The 13,813-nt window shown below is 52.5% G+C and overlaps 1 protein-coding gene across 1 annotated transcript in view; it reads left to right on the forward strand.

Annotated features, from left to right (window-relative positions):
- GALNT2 (polypeptide N-acetylgalactosaminyltransferase 2) overlaps positions 1–13,813 on the forward strand; it is a 165,551-nt gene that overhangs the window by 93,505 nt on the left and 58,233 nt on the right. The window contains exon 3 of the mRNA XM_004453376.4: positions 5,450–5,603. Coding sequence (XP_004453433.1) covers positions 5,450–5,603 — 154 coding nt within the window. The remainder of the gene's footprint in view (positions 1–5,449; positions 5,604–13,813) is intronic.

Here is a 13,813-nt window from a genome sequence, read left to right on the forward strand (position 1 = left end):
GAAATGTATGATGGTTAGAAATTATATTTGGAAAAGAAATATATGTAGGGTCCTTGATATCCAGCCAAGTATAAACCTCATAATGCAAATCAGCTTCTAGCTCACTTTTTTATTTGAGTCTTCCACATGACTTTTATAGCACCGATAATTTAAAATATGCTAAGAGTATTTCCTTTCCAATATCAGACTTTTTTCTTGCATATTCCTTTTAAATAGCTTTTAATCACTTCTCTGACTGTCCAATACTTTCATCCTTAAAAATGAATGTTAAGAGACCTTATTTCAGGAAACAATTTCTCACAGAACAAATTTCCTCTCATATCAGATATGCAGTGACAAATATCTGTTTTTAACTCCAGCACTATTTATATGTCTTTATAATTTAAATGTGTATGTTTATTTATAATACTGAACCTTTTCCTGATCTTCTTTCATAATGTTTCATTGTAACCTTCTCAATAAAGAAGATTAGGAATTTTTTTTCTTTTAAGCATGATAAAATTACATTCAATTTGAGCTCCACCAAGAGGTTACAATAAATCCAAGAGCCTTGTCCTCGGATTTTAAACATGTTCAATTTCTGCTCTTTGGCCGTTTTCCCAGAAGAGGTGGCTCTCACATGAGACCGCGCTAGGTTTGTTTAGACTGTCCTTGCCAGGAAGGTTCAAGTGAACCGAGTTGTGGGACCAGCGTGACCAGTGCCCAGCTCAGAAGCCCTCCATGGCTACTCTGTGGAGACTTCCAGTTTCCTGGCTTAATGGAAACATGTCCACGGGGGATACTCGCCTTTCATTTCTCCATCTGCAAGTGATGGATCGAGGCCCTTACTCCGCAGGAGTGGGTCAACCCTGTCCAGATCCGCTGAGTCGCTGTTGTAGAATTGGAGAGAGGTTCAATTATTTGCGTATAGAGAGGCCAGGACTCAGGAATGATTTTGAGAAGGAAAAATGGTTTATTGACGGCCGGCTGGACTCGGGAGCTTTCTGTGTCAATCCCGAGCCCCGACCAAGATTTTTGAGTCTCTTTTATACAGAGAGGAAAGGCCAAATGGTCCTTTTGTTTCAGTTCTCAATAGGTTTGAATTAGCATATATATCTTCCACATCCTAGGTAAGCTTTTAGCATGGACCTTATACATTCTAGATAAGCTTTTAGCACATTTGGTTTGCATTTCTCCTGAATATTTTAGGTTTATAGACTTTGCATTGTTAAACTGTTTCTGGGACTGGAGTCGTTGCCACGGTCACCAAGGGCAGGACTGCAGCCTCTCACCACCCCACACCCACAAGTCAGGACAGACAGCTTTGGTTAAGGTTATCTCCGAAGAGACAAAGAGCCTCCCACCCATAGCGCACATCATTTCCCCCCTTATGCCAAAGTTTAACTTGCTAAGCTTTGGCATAATTTTGTTGGAGCTATGAGGTGGGTGGCTGTTTATTGTTTTGATTGATTATTTATTAACTTTTAGTGTAGCATCTAGGATTTTGTTTTTAGAAGTTTAGAAGTTTTCATTCTGGACAGCAGAATCTTGGGGCAGGGGCCCCACAGCAGTCATCCTGGGGCCACCGGTGCCCACATAGATCTCCAGTCAGGCTCCAGATCCATCTATTAATTCTGTTTTACTCTTAAAGAGTTTACACCTTTAATCTTAAAGGGATGCTGAAGGGAGATGATCTCTTTTCTGTAACTGCTTCCTGCTGGCCATGGGCTGTAGTTATTGCCTAACAAGGTGTAAAAGTCTTATTTTAACTGGAGGAAGATGCATCTGGCCTTCTGTACGAAGCTGGATGAAGTTTTTATATGGTTAATAAGATGTTCACTCTGAAAGAAACAAACTTAATTAAAAATTTGGAATACTCGTTTTTAAAAGAGGACATTGTATTACAGAGGTAGACAAGGTTAGGTGCTTATAAAGATGGTACTTCTTTTTAAAAGCTAGTGGGAACAGTATGTATATATATATTTTTTCTAAGTCATTTATTTTTAGAGAGAAATTGCAATAGATACTTAGTTTTGTTTGAAGATACATTTTAAGCTGTTTAATGATTGGCACTTGTGCTCTGTTAGATGCTGCTGGTGAACTGGCACTTTTTGGGCAATTAGTTTCATTCAGGACACTGCAGGGTGTGTTCCCAGAGCGCAGGCTGGGTGGCTGACCCCTGCGTGTGAACACTGCGCTACAGCCATGGTCAGGGGTCTCGGGCCAGCCGCAGGGCGCCCTGGCCCCCCGCCACGCCAGGAGCGCTCGCCTTGGTCCCCACGTGCCACACGCCTGCCCAGTAGCCTTTCCAAACACGGCCCGGCCTGCAGCTCCTACTTGTGTCCAGCACAGCGGCTCTGTCCAGCATAGCAGCTCCGCCCAGGACAGCGGCTCCCCTCAGCTCAGCGGCTCCCTCCAGCACAGCGGCTCCGCCCAGGACAGCGGCTTCCCCCAGGACAGCGGCTCCCCCCAGCGCAGCTGCTCCCCCCAGCACAGCGTCTCCACCCAGTGCAGTGGCTCCCCCCAGGACAGCTGCTCCCCCCAGCACAGCGGCTCCCCCCAGCGCAGTGGCTCCGCCCAGGACAGCGGCTCCCCCCAGCGCAGCAGCTCCCCCCAGCGCAGCGGCTCCGCCCAGGACAGCGGCTCCCCTCAGCGCAGCTGCTCCCCCCAGTGCAGCGGCTTCCCCCAGGACAGCGGCTCCCCCCAGCACAGCGGCTCCGCCCAGGACAGCGGCTCTCCCCAGCGCAGCAGCTTCCCCCAGCGCAGCGGCTCCCCCAGCGCAGCGGCTCCCCCCAGCGCAGCGGCTCCCCCAGCGCAGCGACTCCCCCCAGCGCAGCGGCTCCGCCCAGGACAGCGGCTCCTCCCAGCGCAGCGGCTCCCCCAGCGCAGCGGCTCTGCCCAGCATGCTCTGAGCCTCCTGCTCCTGGGACGGTTTGGCTTACAATGTAGAATTACCTTATTTTATCACATTGTTTATTGCACATCCTCCCAGCCCGTGTTCAACAGCTCTAGGCCGGTGACCGCTCTGTTTTCTGTATGTGGAGCTTAAGGTTGGCGTTTTAACTGTAGAAGGCTCTGCTCTCCAACGTGGGGAAACAGAGGGCGGCGCTCTCAGTGAGTTTTCCCGAAGTAGACTGGCGTCTTGTAACGTAAAGATCGCGGCTGCAGAGGCCCGAGAAGGATCTTTCTAACCCTGAGCTCGTGAGAGGGCGGACGCAGCCCTTCTTGCCATGCCCCATCCCTTTCTGGGCAGGAGAAAGAGTATTTCGGGCTGAGGCGAGTCCACAAGGTGGGCCGAGTCCTGCCCCGTCCCGTGGACGCCGTTAGTTACACGAGCTCAAGCTGGCCGAGCTGGGCTGATCCGCCAGGACGGGCTGTTCCGCCAGGACAGGCATCTTACGAGAAGGGGACACTGAGCACAGCCGCGTGGACACTGCAGAGCTGCCCCAGGACTGCAGGGAGAAGCCAGGGCTGCGGGCGGATGGCAGTGGACAGCTGCTGGGTGGCGGTCGCTTCTCCGTCTGCACTCGGCTTGCTCAGAGCTCCCCGTGGGCACAGTGTTCGGCCGCTCAACAAGGCGTCAGAACTAGCTCGTGCACGTCCTGAAGGAGACACTGCCGAATGGGGCTACAGCTGCAGCTTCGAGGCCTGCTCTGCATCGTCGGTGGAGGGCGGCAAGTGGTAAACGTAGAGACGATCAGGGCAGGGTGCTTCCCTGCTCTGGGCCTGAGAGCGTGGGGGTGAAGCAGGGGGATGGAAGAGTCGGGGGAGAGAGAAATGAAGTGTTTTCAGGATTGTCTTTGCGTGGAAAGCAAGTTCCCAAAACATGCTTTGGAAATACCTATTTTAGGTGGCTCCCATGGGTTGGCCTTTTTCAGGGGCGTGCTTCTGCGGCCGGACCCTGGGTTCTGGAACCCATCTCCCACTTGAGAGGCTGGTCTCCTGTGACCCCGGGCCTCGTTCCACAGCAGCCGGTGACAGCGGGGCCCTCGCCTCACAGGACGATTGCAGCGGGAAGCCCATGCGCTGCGGATGGCAAGTTTGCAGCCCTGAGCACATCACGCGTAACTGAATCTGTTCCTTATCGTACAGTAAAGAAACGACCGTCTCAGTGACCTGGTGACGGCGCGCTGAGGGGGTGGTGTTGGGAAAGCGCTTGTGTGGGTATAGGGCACCCCAGCTGTTACTAGAACCGCCTGCTGACCCGGGCTAAACCTCGCTAACGGGCTCGAGGTTGCCGAGCTGCGGAGCACCGCCGCCTCCAGCTGGCTCTCCTAGCGCCGCGGCCTCTGGCAGCCCTGCCCTCTCCTCCCTGGCCCCGACTGCACAGGACCTCTGCTCTGCAGGCCCTCAGCCGGTCACATTCTGCCAGAGCTCGGCAGGCTCTTCCTTGGCTCAAGCAGTGCTCTTAGCGTGGTCCTAAGACCACCCACATAAACGCGACCCAGAATCCCCTCACGCAGCTTTACGCTCCTCGTGGCGGCGGGACCAGTGGTCGCGCTGCCTTGCGCTCCGTGGGTGCCGGGCTGGGCGTTTTTCTCTTTTCCTCTCCGTGATCTGTGCCGCGTCCCAGGAACTGGCTCGTCGAATACTTGTTTGAACCTGGGCTTTAATACTCACAAAGAAGCTTTTTCCTTTTGCTTCAGGAAACTTAATTTCAAAGAACGAGTGATTTGCCCGAGGTCGTGTCGGCAGCAGGTGGTAAGCGAGGACGTAAGCCGGGGCCGGGCTGAGGAGTTCCTCTTGCCTCCTGCCTTCTCCTTGGAACGTGCGTCAGTGCCTGCGCGCGTTGCCCTGGCTTTACCCGGCCCGGCGGAGCTCGTGCCCAAGTTCGTCCTAACGCCGGCCCTACCCCGTGAAGCTTCCCGCCCGGGCTGTGGCTGGAGAGCCTGGCTCTCTGGAGCAGTGGCGGCTGGTCTGGTGGTCTGGTGGTCAGTGCAGGACCCTCCTCTCCAGGAAGGGAGGGCAAGTGCGTGAGCTCAGGAGTGGCCTGTGAGCCCCCCTGCCAGCTCTCCTCCTGTGGGTCGGGAAGCACCCGAGGAGGTCTCGATGCCTGCTCTTCGGGCGTTAGCTGGCGTTTCCTTACACGACAGGGTATCTTGTGTTTAATTTTTACGTCATCTTTTCCACCATACTAGAGATGCTTTTTGGCGTCACCATAATCCCTGGAAAAGTGGGACGAGGCAGAGAATATCCCCTAAATGGTGCCATGGTTACGGGTTCTTTGGTGGAGAATTCCCTTCACTGGACAGGTTTAAGCTCCACGACCTTTCGTGTTGCAAACTAAAAGCACCTGGTTTCCTACTTCCAGGAACGAGCGGCCTATAGACACGATATTTGCTAGTTTGATTGAAGTTGCCATGCAGGAAGGCCTGGACCTGCTTCTCGCATTTTCACTGTATCGCTGCGTCCTCCGTGCTGAGAAATCTCACTCTTTTCCTCTGTGTCTGCGTCTCTCTTGCCCTTCCAGGAAAGGTCCGGTGGCAGGACTTCAACCAGGAAGCCTACGTCGGGGTGACCATGGTGCGGTCCGGGCAGGACCCCTACGCCCGCAACAAGTTCAACCAGGTGGAGAGCGACAAGCTCCGCATGGACCGAAGCATCCCGGACACGAGGCACGACCAGTGAGTACGCGAGCCCGCGGGGGCCGCCTCGCCCGGGGGCCGCCTACGGCCCCCCCCCCCACTCAGCGGGGGCCGCCTCACCCGGGGGCTGTCTCGCCCGGGGGGCTGCCTGCGGGGAGCCGCCTCACCCAGCGGGGGCTCTCGCGGGACCCGAGGGGCTTTGTTACCTGGGCAGACCTGGTCGTGCCCTCCCGGTGCCGCTCCCGGCGTGGGCGGTGGGCCTCGGCCCCTGGCCTGTGAAGGGCCCCTTCAGGTCTGGTTCTCGTCTCAGGGTTTGCTGAACGTGTGGAGTCTGGTTGCTGAGCCCGAACGCGGTAGCCAGAAAGAAAACGCTTTAGGATTTATAAATGATCCTTCAGTCATCATTTGTTTGACCTTCACACACACGCAAAATTCCATTGTTTTCGACCTCATGGGAAGGAAAAAATTCCAAATTCCTGTTTATTGGAGCAGGTTAGATTGGAAACGTTTGAGGGACTAGAAAGGGGAAAGAAACAAAACAGCAGAAATGTAGGAAAAACGAGTTGGCGTTTGTTACCTCCCTCTTAGCTGTGGAGAAGACCCGCTGCTTCCTTCTTTGGATGCTTTAGGGAACTAGGACCTTAGGCTGGGGGTACACCGGGATCTACTGGGCTCGACTCGGGGGTCTCCAGACACTGGAATGTGGGTTTGTCACTGTGTATCAGAAAAGTAATATTTACAACCCTGATTGTCACCCTGTCCTTTCAAGCCTTGCTGGTGAGTTGCCCTTGGACTTGGGTTTTTTTTTTCTTTTTTGGAGGTACTGGGGCTTGAACCCGGGACCTCGTACATGGGAAGCAGGTGCTCAGTCCCTGAGCTGCACCTGCTCCCCTGCTGCCCTAAATCGGGGTTCTTAGTGACTTGGTCTTGTTTGAGGCTGTTAAGAAACAAGAGCCTTGACTTGGGGGCTCTTGAGTGGGCTCTTTCCCCCTCCACTCAGCTGCTTTTGCAGCCGTTGTTCATCGTCCAGCCTAACAACGAAGGAGCAGCTCCTTGGGCAGGGCTCTGCTCGGACCCTGGAGTGCCAGGTCCCCGGTCCTCGTCCCGCTCTGGTGGGCACGGCGTGGGCAGCTCGGCCTGCAGGCGGGTCAGGAGGAGCTCCACGGGGCGAGGCTTGGCTGGAGAGCTCTGGAAGGAGCCGAGGTTCCCCGTGCTGCTGCAGGTTCCGCAGGTGGAGGGGTGGCGCTGCCGGGCCGGCTCTGTGGGCCAGCGGCACAGCGGGTGGAGCTTTCTCTTCTCCACCCTCCAGGGAGCTCAGCAGCTGACCACCAGGCGGGCCCTTTCCTGCAAGCTTCCTGGGGTTCTGACAGCTCTGTTTCCTCATAAGCGCTTGTGTTTCAGAAGTATGTAACTTCACAGTTCTACGGAGAGAAGGGAATGTGCGTGCACTAAAGGATTTAACATGTAATTCAAATAATTGATACATGACCGTACATCTTGTGCTTAATAGTTTCATCATTTTTCTAAATCCGATCTACAATATTGTCTTAGCTTAATGTTTTCTATGATCTATTTTTAAATTTTTTTCCGAGATTTTTTTTTACTAGAACAATTGTAAGTTTATAGGAAAATCATGCAGAAATGCAGAGTTCCCATGTACTCACAGTTTGCCTTTATTAATTTTCCTTCCTTGTGCTATTTTCCAGGTAAAAATCGTCGTGGTTAATTGTTAAACGGTGCCTAAATAGAGGCTGCTAATTTGGAATCCAAGGGCCCCTGGGGAGCCCGTGTGGGGGCCTTGGGGCTCGGTGGGAGCCTGCGGTTTGCCCGCACGTGCGTTTCTGGGAGAGGGTCGCTGCCTTTTCGGAGGCCCCCGTCCCCCGCTCACAGCCGCCCTCCCCGGGCGTGGCTGTTTGTCCTGGCGCTGACAGGCCCCTTCTCAGCTCAGCTTGCGCGGCCCGAGCACTTGAAGGCAGACGCCGAGGCCATTCTCCTGTTACGGAGAGGGACCCGCTGCCCCAGCGTTTTAATAACCTGCCCGGTGATGGAGAACCGCTGGCAGAGGCCGAAAGGGTTGCCGTGGCTTCCAGGAGCCGAGCTCTGGGAGAGTCTAGCTCAAAAATCTTACGTGGCGCCTTGGATCAAGGCCCACGAGGTGGCGTGAGTTTAAGATCACATTTGATTGAAGAGCTTCATGTCCTCGGAGCCGAGGCCTCGTGGCAGGTGGGCAGGGGCGCCCAGAGCCGCCTCCCCTGCAAGCCATCAAAACGACATGCATGTTTTTCCAAGTTTTATTTATTTATTTTATTTATTTATTTATTTATTTATTTTTTAAAGATTTATTTTTATTTATTTAATTACCCTCCCCTCCCCCGGTTGTCTGTTCTCTGTGTCTATTTGCTGCGTCTTGTTTCTTTGTCCGCTTCTGTTGTCGTCAGCGGCACGGGAAGTATGGGCGGCGCCATTCCTCAGCAGGCTGCTCCCTCCTTCGCGCTGGGCGGCTCTCCTTACGGGTGCACTCCTTGCGCGTGGGGCTCCCCTACGCGGGGGACACCCCTGTGTGGCACAGCACTCCTTGCGTGCGTCAGCACTGCACATGGGCCAGCTCCACACGGGTCAAGGAGGCCCGGGGCTTGAACCACGGACCTCCCATGTGGTAGACGGACGCCCTAACCACTGGGCCAAAGTCCGTTTCCCTCCAAGTTTTAAAAACACAAATTTGTCCAGCAGATGTTTGATTATTCATCCCATGCTGGGGTGAATTTTAGGTGGGTTTAATCTTAGTTCTGGCTATTGTGCAATGGTCGTTTGTGTGCACTAAAGGACCAGCTGGGGTGCTTTCCAGGTCTGTTGGATTCGGCTCAGTTAAAGTCTGTGTGAAGTCAGCTGGTTCCTGGAGCTGAACCAACTCCTGTCCTCAAGGTGTGAGTTTTTGAATAATCCTGTCCGTGGACGTCCGCTATCTTTCCTAAGGCTCAAGCCCGGGTCACCTCTTTGACCCCTGTGCTCCCCCCACTTCCCCAGCAAATACATCTAATAGGGAGCTATTAAAGAATCTGGCCTTTCTGTATAAAGTGGTATTTTGGGTCTCTGTGATATCTACCAGGGTGGAGGTTTACAGAAAGGCTTGCCCAGTAGAACTCAGTCTCCTTGTGATGAACCTCAAAGCAGTGGAGCTGGACGTTCAAAAAAAGGTTTTTGGAGTTGAACGCCCAGACTCTCGAGTTCTTAATTCTGTGACCTTTGTCCCCTCTCAGATGACAGATTATCTACTCCATATGGTAAGCATAAGGTAATTTTCTAAAGTAAGAAGCAGAGATAAAGGGAATTAGCGGTTTAGAGCCTCCCAAAAAGATGGACTCAGCCTCTTGGACTTTGTCTTTTATTGCAACAAGAAGAGTTATTTAAATGGAAGCAGGAAGCATGGAGAAGCCTGCTAGGATTGGAATATTAGAAATTACACACAAGAAATACCAACTGGCCTCCCCTCCAATTCTTGAAAGCAGTTTCTCAACTTAAAAAAAAATGCTTGTCTGCTTCCTTTAATGATATTTGAAATTTTAAATAATATCGAGACTAGAAGCAAATTAAAGTGGTGGGAATTTTTATGATGCTTTTTTGTCCCTTCCCTGTACTTGAAGTCACATCTCGCTTCCACAGGTTCTGTGATTTGGGGCTAGGAAGAAGTCTGGGGCTCTGCAGAGTCGCTGCCCGTCGACACGCCCTTCGGCATGTGGCGTCCACATCCTGTGTGTCTGATACTTGTCTGTGATGACTCTGCCACTTCCCATGTGTGTGTTGTCGCCCATGTCTTTTTTCCCCAAAGTCGTACCTGGTTAGATTCTCACGACAGTCCTGTGATGGCACCAGGGCAGGTAATGGGGTAGCATGGAGACGGCCAGTCCCGTCTCACCAGGTGCAGAGTTAGTACCCGACTTAGAGCCCGGGGACTGGACATCAGACTTGGAGGGGCCTCGAAGCCGTCTGGCCTGGAGCCTGGTTCCCAGGTAGAACTGAGGCCAGGTGGGGCCGTGGCTTTTCCTCTTTACCTTCACTCCGGCCTGAACCTTCTCTACAGGTTTGCTACAGCTACAGTGTCTCCACCAGAACTTGCATGTCTTTTTCCATGAATTACCTCCCTTTGTTTTATTAACTCCAATACATTATTTATTTTAATAAGAAACTTTATATCTATCATAAACAGAAAACTGGTATCACTTGCCAGAAATTGGAAAATGCCAGTATAACTTTAAACCCCATCCGGTGTGTACCGCCTGCACCTCCGCCCTGACCATGGGGCTCGAGGGCTGGCTGTGCTTTGGGGGACCCTACCCAACAGCGGGTTCTGGGGTGCCGTGCCAGGCTCCCCCCCGTGGCTCCTCTGTGCCGTCTCCTTGCTGTGCTCTGCCCCTGATACCTTGTTTGACATCCGCTGCATGTGCTAAGGCCTGAGGAGAAAAGACCACAAAAGTGCATTCCAGTGACACTTCATTATTTCTTTTTTTTAAGAAACTTTTCCCTTTTAACACTCTCTTTCAGCCACATTTTTTAAAAAATTGTGGAGAGCAGATGTAGTCGCTCAAGTGGTTGAGCACCTGCTTCCCATGTACGAGGTCCTGAGTTGATACTTGGTACCTCCTAAAACAAACAAATGGAAAATTAAACAGCCGCCGTTGGGAAGCAGACATAACTCAGTGTTGAGCACCTGCTTCCCACGTACAAGGTCCTGGGTTCAATACCTGGTTTCTCCTAAGAAAAATAAAAAAGATGTTTTGTTACCTGTGTGGTACAAGATGTCCTTTTCTGGAACATTTGTCGATCTCAGGGAACAAATCGTCTTTCTGGACCCCAGCAGAGTTAGGTAGAGAGTGAGGGGCTCAGAGGAAGGTGTGCGGTTGGCTTGGGGAGGTGTGGATGCCAGGCCCTCACCTGGGCACGGGGCAGGTGGAGGGCAGATGTGCAGCCAGCACCAGCCCTGAGTGCGGCTCTGCTGGGTTGGTATCTGAGAATACCCATTTTAATTAATTTTAGTACCACTTCTTTCAAAATCTACATAAATCTTGGTTCTCTTTAATGCTTTATGCTTTTCCCAATGCATACACCTGTGTATTTCATTTAATTTACTCAAAACTATTTGTTGAGAATCTCCTGGGTGCCACACAGCGTGCTCAGCACTTGGGATGCATCACTGGATGAAACGGAGACTCCTCCACGTAGAGCTAATGTCCTAATGGGGAGAGATGACAGACATAGTGAATAAATATGTCGTATAGTCAGAAGGTAATCATAACTATGGAATAAAAGAACATTAAGCAATGGAAAAAAGAAATCGAGAAATGCCAGGGCAGTGAAGGGGAGGGAGGGAGCAGGAGTGCCGACCTGTCCAGGTGGGCCGCCAGGTGGGCCGTGTGGAGAAAGTGGCGTTGAGCAGCATTGAGCAGTGGCTTGAAGGCAGCAGGTGAGGCAGGTGCACCTGGCGAAAAGGTGTCAGCAGAGGAAAGTGCAGGTCAGCAGCTCAGGTGGGGGCAGGCCTGGCCTGTTGGAGGACAGCAGAGCCAGTGTGAGCGAGGCGGAGGGAGAGCAGGAGGGCCAGGGAAGTGCCTGGAGGCGGATCACGAGAGCCCCCGCTGTGTGCCAGGTGGACTTCCAGAAAACTGAGCCAATCGGATGTGTGTGTAAATACCTGCAGAGTTAGAAGTTTGTTTTAAAGAACCGGCCCTGTCGTCTTGGAGAGCGGCAGTCTGAGGTTTGCTGGGCAAGCTGGAATTCCAGTAAGAGCTGGTGGTGTAGCCTTGAGTCCAGATTCTGCGGGGGAGGCAGCAGGCTGGAGACAGGTGGACGTGCCGCCCGGAGGCAGACGTCCTCTTGCTCTGGACACTCGGTCACCTGCCCTGAGGCCCTCAGCTGGGGGACGGAAGCCCCCACACCAGGGAGCGGAGCTGCTGTCACTTCAAGTCCACTGATGGCAGGTGCTGACCACCTCAGAAAGCACTTCCATGGCAACACCGGGCTGTGTTTGACCAAAGGCTGCTGTTTTGAGAGAAAAATTTAAATTCCTTGATTAGATGAAGCAGCTGTCAGCATTTCTTCTCTTCTTTCACGTATGATTTTGCAGCATCAGTGACTTCGGCTTGAGTGTGCATGACCGGCTGGTTTGGTAAAGGGCCAAGTCTGTACGTTGTTTCATGGGATTTATGTCCAACCCCAGGCCAGTTCTGGGCTGATGTCCCCTGGCCTCTTGCCATGTCTTGGTCAGCCAGCACTCGGTAAACATGTCCTGGGAACGAGCACAGCAAGCCCGGCAGCTGCACGGACCCCTGAAGAGAAAGTGTCGGCTGAGATGGGGGCGGAGGCGGAGGGGGTGGGCTTACGGGCAGTCAGGAGTTGGAGTGTGGGCATGTGAAACCCACGACGCTGTAAGCATCTCATCAAGGTGGGTTTATGCTCTGGGGGCCTGGGTATGTGTCTGGTTCCGGAAAGGTCTCGGTGGGGATGTAGATTTGGGGTATTCAGTATTTAAAACCGGGAGACTCGCTCAGGTCCTGCGGGATGGGTAGGAAGCAGCGGCTGAGCCTTGGGCTTCTCCCTCCGAGCTGCGCAGCCTCGCGGGTAAAGCGGGCAGGGCCGGGCAGGGCCGGCGCTCCAGATGATCCGCCTCGTCCAGGATGCTCCTGCGCAGAGGAGACGCGCGCTGCCTCCTGACGGCCCAAGGTAGTCTGGGAAGCCGCCTGACGTCTCTTCAAGCTCTCACTGGAAGCTGCTTCTCCGCCAGCCAGCCGCCGTCAGAGGTCGTGCTGGAAGCTTCTTACTGCTCGAGTGTCGACCAGGTGTGGCCCCTTGGCCAGCAGCCAGGAACGTGCGAGTGGACGCTGGCGTCCTGACCTGTAAGCCACTGGGGTAGCCGCTGCTCCCAGTTCTGGAAGAGAGCTCTCGGTGGACTTCCGGGCAGGGGCCCAGGAGAGGGACTGCCCTGTCGTGGGGCGGGGGTCCTCCAGGAGGCCCCGCCTCCTTCTGCGCCTCTCCAGGAGCGCAGGTGGAAGGCTGCTCCTCTTTCTTTTTCTGTTCCCAGGACTGCGCCTGATGGGAAAGGGAAGTTTAAGAAAGCACGTGGAATCTGGGAATTTTCTGGAATACTGTTCTTTCTGCGGGACATAGTTTGATTTCATTTACTTTAAAATTGTTCACATAAGTAAAATCCAAGAAACCTTTGGTGGGGGGTGGGGAACCAGTGTCTTGCTTTCTTCCCTCTTTCAGCCGTTTACCTTTTCCTTTTCATTTAAGGAAGTCCCGTAAGTTGCGAACATTGTGATAAAGGAGTGAGTGTCCTTCAGATTTCGAAAGTTAAAAGTTTCTCCCTGCGTTGCCACCCTCCCTTTTTACCATTAAATAAAAAATTAAGTCTCTTAAACATTTTAGTCTAAAACTGAAAATTGATCCTGAGAGCCGTGCTGCCTGCACGTCCTCGGGAGGAATGCGCCTTTCCAAGGGGAGTTGGTCTAAGGAATTAATCGAGGAGACCTTAAATCAGGAATATAAATGTTATTTTTACTCAGTTTATAAATTTAGTTTACTAAGGTTTTGTTTTTCTTAGACGAGTTGCTAAAAATGTTACGTTGGCCAGTTAAGCATCTGGCTTTAACTCAGCATAGGTCAAAGATCTCGAGGGGGTGTTCGTTTCTTTAATTTTTAAGGAAATTTCATGAGTAAAGCAGGCTTTTTAAGTCATGGGCTGTGCTGTTTACTCTACTAGAAGGTCATCGTTGATGTAAGTTGTTTTGAAAGACTGTCTAATCGGGATTAAGGGCTGTGGGGAAAGATGCAACCCAAACTTCTCATTGTTACTCAGGAAGAAAAAACATTGCTGGAGCCAAGAAAAAGTTCTCAACATACACTCAGCCAGCTTTCAGTGAAGCTTTTGATAAAGGCCTTAGAGTTTCACTTTTAGGGGAAGCAACAGCAAGCCAGGCGTAGAGCAAAATCACTGGTCCTCACTCTTGGAAGGCCCAGTGGTTGTTTTCACTTCATGCTTTCTTCTAGTTTTATAGATCTGCACAGTTGGCCTCAGGAAGGAGGCTGGAAACCTTGGGGAGACAGAGTGAAGAGGAAGTTTCAAGTTACTTGCCTCTGTCAACAGGAGTGGCCGCTCCGCGGCCGAGGGCCAGAGTGCTCAAACCCTTGGAAGCTCCCCAGGCTCACGTGTCTGACCCCGGCTGCCTTGGTTTCACAGACCTAGCGCCAGCTCGTGTTCT

The sequence above is a fragment of the Dasypus novemcinctus genome, chromosome 28 (genome assembly GCF_030445035.2).
Source record: "Dasypus novemcinctus isolate mDasNov1 chromosome 28, mDasNov1.1.hap2, whole genome shotgun sequence".
In the NCBI taxonomy this organism is placed as follows: Eukaryota; Metazoa; Chordata; class Mammalia; order Cingulata; family Dasypodidae; genus Dasypus; species Dasypus novemcinctus.